General features: G+C 57.6%; 1 protein-coding gene and 1 long non-coding RNA gene across 2 annotated transcripts in view; both read right to left on the bottom strand.

The window, feature by feature from the left end:
* LOC125153304 (palmitoyltransferase ZDHHC1-like) overlaps nucleotides 1-4,160 on the bottom strand; it is a 37,411-nt gene extending 33,251 nt beyond the window's left edge. The window contains exons 1-2 of the mRNA XM_047836360.1: nucleotides 3,395-4,160; nucleotides 2,797-3,009 (exon numbers count right to left, since the gene is read on the bottom strand). Of these exons, the coding sequence (XP_047692316.1) occupies nucleotides 2,797-3,009; nucleotides 3,395-3,757 (576 nt within the window). The 5' untranslated portion in view covers nucleotides 3,758-4,160. The remainder of the gene's footprint in view (nucleotides 1-2,796; nucleotides 3,010-3,394) is intronic.
* Nucleotides 4,161-8,693: 4,533 nt separating this feature from the next.
* LOC125159614 (uncharacterized) lies at nucleotides 8,694-12,527 on the bottom strand. Its single transcript, XR_007149846.1, has 4 exons — nucleotides 11,889-12,527; nucleotides 11,680-11,790; nucleotides 10,502-10,633; nucleotides 8,694-9,444 (listed from the first exon to the last, which is right to left on the bottom strand). It is a non-coding gene; the product is annotated as an uncharacterized LOC125159614 (long non-coding RNA).
* Between the last annotated feature and the right edge of the window lie 1,941 nt (nucleotides 12,528-14,468).

The raw sequence follows: 14,468 nt of genomic DNA, 5'->3' as shown, positions 1-14,468 counted from the left end.
GGCAAGCACTGTTTGTGTGGTTACTGGGGCAGCGGGAGCAGGTCCTGAGCAGAGGGGTCCGACCCAGGACAAGAGGTGCAACAGGAAGGCCCCTTCCTCTGTCGCATCAGAAATAGGCAGGCAAAGTATGGGGGAGGGACTGAGGCGTTGGGGCCCTTGGAGACATTGTAGGGGCAGCGTGGCCTGCACTATAGCCTCAAACTGGAGGCAGCAATGCCCCTGACCTGAGCCTGATTTTCCCCACATGTCCCAACCCTGCAGGTGCCAGTGGCCAGGCCACTCCCAGAACGTGTCCCCCAGGAACAGAGGGGCAGCCCCCCACCATGTGGTGGGCAAGCCCCCTTAAGCACGAACACGGGTTCATGACAGGTCACCCGTGGGAGTGTCACGGGTGAGCAAAAGGCCACCTCGTTTTGCCTGGCCGTTCACATCATCAGCCACTTGGCTGAGAAGTGTCAGCAGGTGGGCACCACACCAAAGTTCTGCCCCCACATTCAGATGCCCGGGTTATGGGTGTCTCTCAGGTTGCAGAGAATAACAAAAAGTAAAAGGGACAGGGTAGGAGGTCTCCAGATGCAGAAGGCCAGGCCCTGCCCTCGAGGCCTCATCCCCTTAGAGACAATCTGTGTTTGGTAAACACAGCTCCGCCAGCCCAGGACACATGCCCTCCTGACCTTCCTTTCGGGTCCTTCAGGTTCTGCGGCAGGAAGGGGTGAGGCGCCCCCCAGAGCTCCCACCACCCGCCACCAGCCCTGCAGTCACTGAGGCTAACCTAACCAGGGGTTTTGCCTGGCCACGGCGCAGGCCCTGGGACTAAGACGGGTCACATCAGAGGCCAGTCCCTCAGCACAGGGACCCTCTGGGCCCTTCACAGGGGCAGGGCGGTGGGGGAAGCTGGCCTCTGAGGTCAGCCGGGAACCAGGGGTCCGCCTCCTCTGCTTTGCCTTCTGGAGGTGCAAAGGAGACCCTGCCCTCCCTCCTGGGGCAGCAGCCCCTGCAGGGCCGAACGACGCTGGTGCCCCCCGGTGGCCAAGCGCTTCGGAGCCTGGGGGAAAGGAAGCCAGCCAGAACCTGGGACTTGGGGCCAGCCAGGGGCTCCTGGGAGAAAGGGTGTGCAAGTGAGCTCAGGGCGCCCTCTGGGCCCCAAAGCAGGTGAGTTCTCAGAGTGCTCCCTGCACAGAGAACACGAGGCAGCTCGAGAAGGCCCCAGAACAGGCTGAGCCACGGCGAAGGGAGAAGGGAGACAACGGATTAGAACCCAGAACGCAAACCCACGGTCAGGGACGGAGGTTAGGATACAGATAGAGGGGCAGCTGGATGCTGCAAGGAGGCCAGGAACTAGCCCTCCCCGGAGCTGGCCCCTGCCAACACTGAGGGCTTCTGGTCCCAGAACGAGAGAGGGCTCCCTCTCAGAACTGGGAGATGTTTCCTGTGGTGCGAGTCCCAGTGAGAGCGCCATTCTGACCAGGAAGTCGTGGGTCGGGCACTGCAGGCCTTTGTGCTGGGACAGAGAGAGGAGACCCCTTGCCACATGCAAAGCGTGAATTGTGACTGGATTCTGGATTTAAAATCCCGACAAAGCAGGTTTTGGGGACCAGTGGAGAAATCTACAAGGCTGGCCGACTTCTGCCCATCCTCTTGTGTGTGTGAAAGACACAAGTTACACGGGGTGATGTGGGGCGTGGGATGTTGGCTTTGGAGGCCCCACCTAGCGTCGCCAACCCTGGGCCACAGGCCTAGAAGTGGGGCAGCTGCATTCAGACACACAGGACCCACATTCCCGGCTCTGTGCCGCTGGATCAGACACCCTGAGGGCCCCACGGGGGGAGGCCGGCCAGATCAGGGGCTGCGTGGCTCTGGGCAGGGGGCAGCAGGCTTGCACATCAGGCCATGGGGGACGCCCAGGCTCACTGGTGGGGTTGGCCAGCGGTGGCCCCCAGAGCACGGATGCGCTGGCGGAACTGAGGTCCGTCACTCACAGAGTGAGGTGTGAGGAGGGGGCTAGGCTGGCGATGCCCGCCTGGCCAGGGGAGGAGCACTCGGCTGCACCTGCCACGCTCCACCACGGGGCCTGCGCGTCAGCCCCAAGTGCGTCCCTGATGCCTGCCCACCTGGCCTGAAGCCTACTCTGGTGACATGTCTGGAACCTCCTTTCAAGGCCACCACGGGGTTCACAGTCCCCACTGTGTGGCTCCTCGCAGCCGGCAGGTTTTCTCTCTGGCCTCGGCCACTCCAGGCCCGGCCAACACCCGTCACCAGACTCACTTGTTGCAAGAAGGGACACGGTTATAATCGGTGTCTTCCTTGCACCCCTGGCGTGGTTCCCCCACCAGCCAGCCTGACCCAGCCCACTGCAGACCTGCAGACAAGTGGGGCCCGCATGGGGCACCCCAGACCCTGAGAACGAACGCCATGTGAATCCCTGGGACTCAGCCTTCAGTTTCTGAGCCATCCCTGTGACCCCTGTGCGACCCTTTCCTGTCGTCCAGGCTGCCTGCCTCACCCCAAAGACCCTGGACCCCAGGCGTGCTCTCCCTGCACTGACAGCAGGCAAGCAGCAGACACTCCTGTGCTTTTAGCCCCAGCCCCAAGCCAGTGAGCCACACAGAGAACAAACGTAAGATTTCAGGCAGCGTGGCCATGGCGGGTGTCTGGGGTAAAGAGGGGGAGTGGGGTCGCAGAACAGGGTGCGGACCCATGGCTGGTAGGCATGGCAGGGCCCCGAGCCAGATCTGGGGCAGGGCCCGTGGGGAGCCTCCCTGGGACAGCAGGCACTGCTCCCACAGTGAAGGATACACCATACATGATCAAGTTCCACTTAGGTGGCAGCAAGGGGACGAAGATACAGAAGTTGGTGAAGGCCAAGATGAACAGTATGGTCCAGGCCACCACCTGGAAGGTGTGCAGGGGCCACGACCAGCCATTCACTCTGGACCAGCGGCGGGGCGAGGCCTGTTTCCTGCTGGCTTCCCGCAGGGCCCCTCTCTGGCTCCGGCTGCACAGATCCATCTGCAAGACGGGTGGAGGGCCACCCCCACCCCCAGGGACACCGAGGAAAAGGTTGCAGGAAAAGCAGACCCTATGACCACGCGACACTTCTGTGTGCTGAAATCCTCAGGGAATCTTCTGCAAGTTTCCCTTGAGGACGTTCCTGCTCCAGAACAAAGGCCTGCTGACCAAGGGGCTTCTGGGGTCTCTGGGCACTCTGGGGACACCCAGGCCGAGCTGAGGGGCTGGGAGGGAGCCGTGGCCACTTCTGGCCAGGTGTCAGTCTGTTGGAGAAGGTGAGCCACATCACAGCCGCCCCCGGCAGAGCCGAGGGTCCTGGGGACTTTGCCTCATTAGGGTGGATTTCTGACACTCTTCTCGGGGTGTGGGGCCAGGCAGGGCTTACCTGATCAGTGAGACCCCTGGGGGACCACAGAGACCATCCCACATGGACGGCGAGGCCAGCACCCCGGGGGTTGGAGCACAGAAAGGCACCCTGTGTTACAAACGACACAATTCCCGCACGAAAACAACATTTGGATGGAAGTACCGGCCAATGGGAAGGATGCTTCTGAAAACCAAACCCCACTAACGGGGAGGTGGGCTCTAGGGTGTAACCACAGACCTTGGCACAGGGAGGTGAAGCAGGGATGTGGGAGAAATTGGAAGTGCCATGGAGGATGGCAGTGGAGACAGCACTTATCTTGTCGAAGGAGCGAGGGGGTGCGGAGAGGACACGAGGGCACAGGGAAGGCACGGGAGGGCGCATGTCAGCCCAGGAGCCCGTGGAAGGCAAGGGTGGGCCACATCCTACGGGGCTTCCCAGGACAGAAATGGTATCACTGACGTGGAAACACTGAGGTTGCAGCTGGCATTGGATTTGGTAAAACTTGAAACAGAGCGAGTTTTCAAGTTCTGAAAGTACTTTGAACCCGAACAAAGACAGCCAAAGTGTCACGGGAACATGGGACTGAGAGTGCACGTGTGGGGGCACCGCAGCAGCACTCCTCGGAGGCCCCCCGAAAGCTTCCCTGCAGCCAATCTCAAAGTGGCACCAAGAGCAACACTCCGCGGAGGGTGAGCGCAGCCTTGGTCCCTGGGGCAGGACCACAGCGCCATGAGTGTGAGGTCACAACCACGCACACGGCCCAAGCAGCCGCGGCGGGAGGTGCACACTTACCCAGTCACCAGGAGTGGCTGTGGTGGGCACCACCAAAGTCGGGCCCCGCGGGCTCCGCAGTCACGTGGGCTCTGGTGAGCCGGGGGGTCTGGAGAGAACAGCTGCAGGTGGTAGCAGGGGCCTCGCCCCGGGCCCCCTGGCGGGGCAGGTGTTCGGCTCGAACACCCCCTTGGATCTTCTGGTTTGGTTTTTCAGTCTCAGAAGATTCCAGCAGCTCTCACCAGGACAAATACACAGTTACCAACAAACGCACGGGTTCCCGACTCCTGCCGAGACCAGACGGCACAGTTAACGTGGGCTCCGTGTGTGCACAAGACACCCGTGCGGGCACGTCCATCCACATGCTCACGCTCACACACCACACACGGAACACACGTGCACACGCAACACACCGCACATACCACATGCGTGACGTACCACACACATACACCATAGAGCGCATACACGTGTGGAACACACACCACAGAGACATACACATGCACCACGCGTACAGCACACACACAAGACACACACGCAACATAGACACACACCACAAACACACACACGCACGCACACACACAGCATAGGCACACAAGATTTCTTGACTCATTTCTCGTTCCTCACCTTTCTCATGCTATTTCCTCGGACTGGAGCCACGTCGTTCCCCACCCCCTCCGCTAATGGCCATCTCTTGCCTTTGGAGCCTGTGCTGGTGTCACTCCCTAGACGACCTCCTAACCACCCCACCCCCACCCCCACCAGATCTGAGCCAGTCCCCCGTCTACTCCTTCCGCAAATGCCAGGACTGTTCCTCTGGATTCAGCCTGCAGGAAGGGAACCTAACGATCTCCCTCTTGGGCAGACTCGGTGGGGCCTGGGTCCCCTCTTAGCCCAAGCTCAGTTCCTGACATTCGTTTTTCGTTACTCCTAAGGGTTTAGTCCAGGTTTTGGTGTGAGATGTGTTGGAGCCGCAATGCTCCCACAAGACCATCGTCACCTCCACGTCCCCAACACAAACATGGCCGACTCACAGAAGCTTCGAGCAGAGGCTGCTGCACTGGCCCAGTGTGACTGTGGATGGTGACCCTGCCCCCTGCCAGACAGACACCGTCACACCATGCTCTCTGAACAGGCCGTCCTGGGCACACCTGCGTGTTTATGATATCACAGCCTGGCAAACGGGACCTTCTGAAACCTGACACAGGTCCTGACAGCCCCTGAATCATTATTTCATTCTGTGTCTTGCTTGGGGATGCGCACAGGTTGTGCTTCTGAGTTCTCTGGTCACAGTAGAAGCAGGAGACACCTACCTCTCTGGGAGACAGAACCCGCTCCACTTCCTTCCTGGTTAACAGTCCAGGCAGGACTGAGGATCACAGTCTCACTCGGCCCAGGCCTGAGAAACAACAAAGGCCCAGTTGCTGTGGCAATGATGGAGCCCAAGGCGCCACATAAAGCCAGGGCCGGCCCCACCGTGGGGCCCCCACAGCCAACGGGGGGCAGGGCAGGTCCAGCTACAGACACCCTGTAGAGAAGGCCCGGGGCCCCCACAGCCAGCTGGGGACACCCTGCAGAGAAGGCCCCCGTGGCTGGGGTGGGGCCAACTGCTGGTCCGGGTCATTCCTACATCTAGCCTGACTACCTGGGCTTCCAAGTCCTCAACACATACCCCCTTTGGCCCAACACACCATGCAGAGCGATCTTCAGAAGCAAAGAGTCCCTGGGGATGACAGGGACGCTGATCCTGGCAGCTTTGTCTGACCACAGGCGGGCGAGAGGAGATGGGGCCCAGGATGAGGGGCCGCAGGGAATGAGGGTGCTGGAGGCCGATGGCCGGGCGGGGGAGGGGAGAGCGGCTGCCCCTGAAGGGCCCTGCACACCAGCACCCGCCTGTGGGCAGCCCCGGGCTGGGGCCCGCACAGCTCTGCGTGCTAACCTCCACCTGGAACCACATCCCAGGGAATCCCGTGCCCAGGCCTGCCGGCCACCACTGTCCACAGCGCTACCCCGGGCCAGGCCAACATGCCACCAGAGACCCAGGGCAGACGACAGGCTGCTTGACCAGGGTCTCAGACCCCCAAGAGCACAGCCATCGGCACAGCAGAGGCCGTGGATGGTGGGAGATGCCAGCAACTGAACACAGTTCAAGTTCAGGGCAGGGCACCCACCAGAGTGCGGGCCTCCCACAGTGCACTCACTTTTGAGCCGCCACGTCTGACACGGCATGTGAGTGTTGGCTGTGAGGCCACCACTCCCACTGGCAGAGCTCAAGCTGCGGCAAAGTTTAGTCTTTACAGCGCTTGAAAGTGCTTTTCGGTAAATGAAGACGAGCAAGGTGTCGGCCTTCTGCATAGAACGGGCTTCCCCAGATACGCCTGTGTGCAGGCTGCTGGCCCCTCGCTGGGGTTTTTTCTGGGGCCTGTGGCCTCAACCCCTCCACTCGGCAGACCCTGAAAGAGGCACCAGGGAGTGGGGCAGGGGAGGCACTACCCCAGGGGTCCCCCGAGTCTGCAGGTTGGTCGGGCCTCCTGGCTGACCTGGAGCCACGGTGACCTCAGCCACTCACACCTATGAGAAATGTGCCTCCAAAAGAGACATCTTCGCTCCATGAGAAAAACTTCAGAAGCTACAACACTAAGAAACAGACTAAAAACCAGAGCCGTAACCCCCGCCCGGGACGACCAGGACTTTTCCCACGCACAACCGCATGCCCTAAAATTCTAATGGGCCCCACTCTGTGCTGTGGGCCCCACTCTGTGGGCCCCACTCTGCAACCCACTCTTGTCCCCTCTACTGCAGCCCAGTGTCCCCTTCCCTCAACACAGACTCCCCCCTAGTTTTAGGGTGCACAGAGCACTCCACCGAGTGTGATCCTCAACCTGCCTGACAGGAAGGTCATTCACAAGCTCTGTTACGGGCCTGCTGCAATCCCGCTGCGCACACACCTAAGCACCCAACCCCCAAAGGGTCAGCACTGGGGCTGGGGGCAGGGATGGCGGAGGAGTGAGGTGGAGTGTGGGACAGGTAGGCGCTGGCACTCACGTGCACACACACAGGCACCAACACACACACGCCAACACATGTGCTCACACATGTACGGACATTGACTCACACACATGCTCACACACGTGCTCACACATGCACTAGCACAATGTGCATGTGCACACCCGTGCACCAGAATAAACATGTGCACATGCGTGCTCACACATATGCTCACATGTCACACGTACTCATGTGCACACAGATGCACATACGAGACTGCACAAGCGTGCAACACTCACACATGTGCACACTCTCCACCTCACTGGTCTTGTTTGGAGTGTGGCTTCCCACAGAAAAGGCAGCAAGATGGACCCCCATCACCTGGCACTGTCTGCCCTCACAGCCCCTTCCTGGAGAGTCGACAGCATGGTTGAGGTGCTGCGGTGCTCCCATGCATCCGTGGCTGACACGTGGCCACTGTGGCTCTGAGGGACACTCCCCCTCTCAGGCCACCTGCCCCCAGTTATTCTGACCACCAAGAGCACCTGTGGGTTCTGACCTGGATCCTGCCAGCTTTCCTGGGGCAGCAAGCCCAGGGAGGCGCCCCAAGCTCCAGGTCCCCCCTTCACGGCTGTGTGTGACACACCCAGGAAGGAGCAGCCTGACCGTGGGGTCTGTCCTCCTGGGGACTTGCTCCTTTGCTGGCACCTGCCACGGCTTCCTGACGCCTCAGCTATGCAATGTTTTGCTCCCCTTCTCCTGAGGTTCCCAAGGCGCCCTACCAGTGCAGCAGGCAGTGGCCAGCAGGGCTGGCCCACCCCGTGGCACTTGTGGGCCGGGGGACGTCGTGCTGTCCACTGCCTCTGTCACACATACCCCCTTCCCCCAGGATTCACTCTGCCCTGTGAGGTGACAGAAGCGCCAATCTTGTTTTGTTTTAATATTTTGAAGTTTATTTATTTTGAGAGAGAAAGAAGTGTGCGCATGTGCGTACAAGTAGGGGAGGAGCAGAGGGGGAAAGAGAGACTCCCAAGCAGGCTCCGCACTGTCAGCACAGAGCTCGACATGGGGCTTGAACCCACGAACCGGGAGATCATGACCAGAGCCAAGATCACGAGTGGGACGCTTAAATGACAGAGCCGCCCAGGCGCCCTTCCAATTCTGTTTTCAAAAAGGAAGCCACCTGGAAGTTGTGCAGGGTGGGTAAGAGAGACACACTGCGGGCGGAGAACGGGGCCAGACACAGAGTAAACGCGAGAGGGTGAGCAGCCGGAACGGACGCTGCTGACCTCCTGTGACAAAGGTTCTTGCTGAAAAGTCACTTGGAAGTGGACACTTACAGGGGTGCCTGGGGGGCTCAGGGTGGTTGAGCGTCCGACTGCGGCTCAGGTCATGATCCCACGGTTTGTAAGTTCCAGCCCCATGTCGGGCTCTTAGCTGGCAGCTCGGAGCCTGGAGCTGCTTCCGTTTCTGTGTCTCCCTCTCTCTCGGCCCCTCCCTCTCTTGTGCTCTCTGTCAAATATAAACGTTGAAGAAAATTAAAAAAAACAAACAAAGAAGTGGACACCTATGGGGCTGCAAACAATTACATGCAATCGCTCTGTATTTTATTGAGATCTCTACATTTTGCAAATGTAAACAAGCATCCAGTAAACACATCCAGATTAAAAAAGTCTATGGACACAGCACATCACTGTCGTCAGGGGGCAGTGTCAGCTTCCAGCAGAAGGCAGGCCTCGCCCAGCACAGAGCCTATCCCAGGCCAGGAGGGTGCGGCCCCGCCATGACCTGCTTCGGAAATGTGGGGACTGCGGGGAGGGCGGGCAGGGCAAACAGCACACAGGACCCTCAACGTGGGCATCTCTTGCCTCCCAGGGGGTGCTCGGGAAGGAAGCTGGGGCAGGATGGTATGTCCCGGCCAGACACAGAGAGGAGCTTTACAGACCCCTCAAAGCTCAAGAGACAAAGCACAACGGCTCAACCCCACCCAGTCACACACCTGTATGTGTGCTGTCCACTGTCCAGGATTCACGGGGCTACCCACAGAAACACGGGATCCGCGTGTGGCTGACATGATGCCAGAGACACCTCCCCACCTCCCCGGGGCTGCTTCCCGCACGCCAGAGGGGACAAAACGAAAGTCTCTGTCTCACGACAAAAACTCTGTACACACAAATAAAAAAATAAAAAACTAACGGAAGTCTATCTACAAGGCTAGCTCTTTGCAGAGGCTGCAGGTTCTGGAAAGTGAAGAAATTCGTATGGGTCGTGGGTCACCTCTGGCTGCTCCCCGATGCTGAGGCCAGAAGGACTTCCTGCAATTGTGGGAAAGACAGGTGTTCACACAGTGGATCCACACACACGTCGCGGTTCACACCGGGCCGAAAACGTGTCCTAGTGACGGCGGTTAGTGAAACCACAACTCAGCCATAGAGCCCGCTTGTTACTCAGCCAAACCTCCACCATGGACGAGCACCCCCGAGCCCACAACGTCAAGACATATTTCGCGAGCCCGACCTTCTATCTGGGAACTACAACAGCAGCATGGGGAAGTAAGGGAGTAAATTCAAGGAGCCAGGAAGCGTTTGGTTCCCTTCCTGGTGGGACTGAAATCCCGGTGGGGCCCACACACCTGCCCGCTCTGTCTCAGTAAACACAGAAGGCCCCAGGCCGCCTGCTCTCCCCTCAGGGCCCCGGAGGATCGACACACTCGTTGACACTCTGTGTTAGGACTAAAATCGGGAATGGCAGAAAGAAACAAACGTTCCCCGAGTTGAACTCAGCGTCTGAGGCTCGTTCTGCCCCTTCCAAGGTCCCTGGGGTGTAGCCAGCTGGGGCTCCTCATGACGCAGGGCCGGCCATGTCTCACGGCCACTCCCCACGATTCCTAACCCCAAGTGACTTCCACTCACACGCTTCAGCCCCGTGCAGCTGCCCGACTAGAGGGCGGTCTCAGCGCCCCAGGGGCAGGGGCACCCTGCAGAGGGAGCAGCCCACAAAGTCCCGGGGCCACCTTACCCAGGTGGTGCTGGTCCCTACTGGAGGGGGAGGTGTTGGACAGGGAGCTGAGGTTGGAGGACAGCCAGGAGCCCCTGCGCTCTGCCTGTGCCTCGTGTAGGTCCTGCAGAGGCGTACAGAGACACAAGCAACCAGGAGAAGAGGGAGGCTGCAGCGCAGATGACTGGCAGGCCTGACGTCCATCCGCCGGTGGGCAACATCCCCACTACGGGGCGAGCCTGCCTGCAGCGACCCCGTAACACACACCACTTCTGGGAGGGTCCTGCTCGCGAGGCACCCCAGAGATGGAGCTGGTGACAGGACCCAAAGAGAGCCTGCGGGACACGAGCTCTGCCCTGACACCCCTGACGCTACCTTGCCCCCTGTGAGAGCCGGCTGATCCTGTCCCGAGCCTCGTCAGCTGCGTGCTCCACCAAGGCCGGCACGTGCTCCTCTGCCGTGCTGTCAGTCAGGCTGCAAGCACTTCCTTCCAGCTCAAACGTGCAGCTGCGAGGCAAGAACACCACACATGTCACCGGGGCACGTGCTGCTCCCACCTCACCACAGTCAGTCCCTACCACTCCCCAAGGTCACCATGGGCTGGGAGCAGAGGCATGAAGTACTCCTTGACCCTGTCCTCATGGCTGTAACTGCAGCAATACGCGAGGCCTCCACGAACAGCAAGGGAGACCCAAACGGCCGCTGGAGGTGTCTCGTGTCTCAGCTGCACACCTGAGTCGATCTAAGAGCAACCTGACGGCAACCTCACTACTCACAATGTCATTCGAGGCACCGTTGGAAAAAGAAGCAAAGCTCCATGGAGCGTGGAGACACCAGAAACAAGGGTGAGCTGGGAGCACAGGTCATGAGGCAAAAGGGGCATCCCGAGCCTTCGGCAGGTGGCCTCAGACCCCACACAGAGAAGAGCTTTATTTGAACAGCCAAGGGTCGCTGGGTGCAGCACCCAACGGATGTGGTCTCTCCTGTGGAAGGTTCCAGAAGCACATGGACAGATTCCATCCAAGGAGCTGTGGGAGCAAATTCTGCCTGCGGATCCCAAGCCTGCAAGAAGCACCCCCTCCCTGGCCCAGGGTGGATGGCTGCAGGAGTTGGGGGGGTCGGGTATGATGAGAATGAAGCCCCGCCCAAAGCGTGTCACTTGCCTAACACAGCACAGCTATGTCCCCCGCCCAGGGACAGCCAAGCCAGGCCACCAAGTGTCCTGCATAGGAGGGAACTTCTTCAGAGTGAAGGGCCAACAATCACTGCAACACACATATGGGAACAGCAGTGTCACACCTGGAACAGAGCCTGCGTATGGCTGGCAGGGGCGGTCCAGCCCTTGTGCCCCCAGGTCCGTTAGCGTGACAAGGCCCGGCTGGTCCAGGTTGCCGGCCAGCTGCCTGGAAACATCTGAGACCAGAGCTCACATGCAGCCTCTGGGGACCAGGCTCCTTCCAGCAGGTGGGGTGGGTGGGGGGGGGGGGTCCGCAGACACGGGCGCCAGCACAGGCTCACCCTCACTCACATTCCTGAGGTGCGTTTCCCGATACCTGATAACTTCTCTACTTCCTTTTGGATTCCTTGGCAGTTTCAACTTGTACAGGTGCTGCTTCAGGAACGAGCTCCTCAAAAGCTGTGTCTTCGTTGCCCCGAAGATCTGCCTGCTGAGAAAAATCCATGTCCTGCATAAACGACATGCTGTGCTTCAGAGCTAACAGCCGCTCCTAGGATCAAAAAGGACAGAGCAGCAGGCCTTTACCTCTGCCTCACAGCCGAGGCGCCATGGCGATGGGTTGGATGTGGACAGCAGCAGCCTCGCCTGGCCTAACAGCGGGCTCCCATGGCGCTACCGCGGCAGGTGTAGGTGGGACTCAGCACCACAGGCGCGGCCAACTGGCTGGGAGCACTCGGGGCTGGCAGAGGGGGACGGGCCAGAGGGCACAGTGGCCCTCACCTCACCTACAGGCTGATCAGGTACAAGGCACTGGTCCTAGATGCGTGACACATGCAACCTGGCTCGTGGGACAGATCTGGGAAGCCACTCTGGATGGCTAAGACGTCCTGTCTGGACTCAGTGAGGCAGCCACGTAAAACAAATCACAGTCTGGCTGCAATCCATCAGACACCCACACTTAGATCAACAGATCCAGCACTTTCCACCAACCCTAAAGAAGACGTTCCAGCTGGCGCAGGAGCAGAGAGAGAGAGAGAGAGAGAGAGAGAGAGAGCACCTGGAGGGGAGGGTGGCCTGGGATGTGTACCCTAGAGCAGAAGCTCCGCGCCACTGCCAGTGATGGACTGGTGGAAGCATGTCAGTCAGTGGGGGTGGGGCTCTGTGTAGGCATCGAGACAGAGGGGAACTCACGTCTCTGTGGCTCCCTGCTGCCGTGGGTTTCTTACTTTGCTCATCTTAAAGCCTGTGTGAAGGATCTTCTTGGTCTACCTGTAGTACACGGTGTCTGGTCTGTTGTAGGTCATCGCGTTATCACACATCAGTTTGAAATCTGCCTGAAAGGGAAAAAAATAGAATCTGTCGAATTTGAATCACTAAGATGCCAGCGAAAACCGGATTCCTGTCAAGAGGCTAAAACTGAGTGGCAAGCAACTAAACCAGGCTCTTCAGCTTCACAAATGGTTTTTAACGACTCTTTGAGGAAAGTTTCAGACCTTTCAGTGAGAAGCCTGCCAAACCTAGAGCTTCCTCTTGAGCACGACACATGCTTGCTTTCTGTTTCTGTTGTTTTATTCTGAGAAAGAGAATGTGTGTGTGAGCAGGAGAGAGACAGAATCCCAAGCAGGTTCCACGCTGTCATCACAGAGCCTGACGTGGGGCCTGAACTCGCGAACCATGAGATCATGACCTAAGCCGAAACCAAGAATTGGACGCTTAACCGACGGAGCCTCCCAGCTGCCCCAACAGGTGCGCGTTCTAAGAACACCGCAGCTCCCTCTCTCCACCTCCAACTCCCCCGCTTTGGGAGAAATCAGATGTAAATAGGAACAAGAAGTGACAGCCAGGTCCTTTTAAGTAAAAGCTGAGGGATGAGCAGAGACCTGAGCACGTTCACGTCCTCTCTCTGGGATTTTGCCACAGAATTCAAAACTTGGTCTATCGGCGATTACTCTAATAGCATCAGCAAAAAGGCTTTCCGTAAGATAGGAAAATCTTGCTGAACAGCTTACATTAAAAGCAAGCTATTGGACATTTCCATATATCATCACCCCAACCAAATTACAGACAGCACACACCTGTCACAGGTGCGCTGGCCATGAGGACGCATAAGGACAGCTGAAGCCAGCCAGACCCTGACTGAACCCCAGCACTGGCCCCACGGCCAAGGTCCCCAGGGCTGGGCCTGTGGCCCCCAAGTCCCCACCCTCTGCAGGCCTTGATGTAGCAGTCTTGAGGACAAGGCAGAGGGGGGACACTGCTCACATCCAGGACTGTCACTGGGCAGCAGAGCAAACCAGCGCCCGACAAGGAAGGTGGAGGATTGAGGGCCGCCCGCCCCAGTACCCTTGCATGTGGCACAGCCTCTGAGGCTCAGCAAACACGCTCAGTCATGTCACCAGAAAATGACAGTGATAGAGCTAAGCCTTCCAAATTGAATAGAAACTAAGAAAGAAACCCGATGCCTTTTCCTAAATGACATCATTACCAAAGTGTCCAGCACTCATCTTGATCCGCCCCTGGTTTCAAAGCCAACAAACAATTCCTACCTCGCAGTTTTACCAAGAAACAGAGTTCAGAACTACACGCTAGAGAGTCATAGCGGCGGTGGTGGCGAGGTGGCATTGGCGGCGTGAGTAATTTATTAGGAATATTATTATTAAGGGTTAGCATATAAATTTTATTATAATAAAATATATTAAAATAAAGATATTTCTGTAAAGAAAGAATCACCAAATAAGCTTCTTATGGAAAAATCACATAACGTTAAGTGGGTAGTTTACAGCCATCTGATATGAATTATATCAGGAAATTATAACCTTAATTATAACAGGAAAAAAATTTACTTACAATAACTTTACAGTAAACATTGAATATAATATTAAGTATAAACATAATGCATAAATATATGTTTTATTTCATAAAAACTGAAAATGAAAGTGAGGGATTCATGTCTGTTATATTCCTCAGTTTTCCCAATTTACAAATGCTTAAACAATCCTATCATACTGAGGATGATACCGAGGACCCACTAGATCAAATATTGATTCCCATTATAAATAGAAATCATTTCAAAATACAATTATGATCACAAAATGAAAATTTTAGAACTTTATCCTACATAGATTTCTCCAAAGAATGGTTGGATTGACATCAGCTTCATTAGAA

The sequence above is a fragment of the Prionailurus viverrinus genome, chromosome A2 (genome assembly GCF_022837055.1).
Source record: "Prionailurus viverrinus isolate Anna chromosome A2, UM_Priviv_1.0, whole genome shotgun sequence".
Lineage (NCBI taxonomy): Eukaryota > Metazoa > Chordata > Mammalia > Carnivora > Felidae > Prionailurus > Prionailurus viverrinus.
The sequence above is the reverse complement of the archived record's forward strand: the minus strand, read 5'-3'. Positions and strand labels throughout refer to the sequence as shown.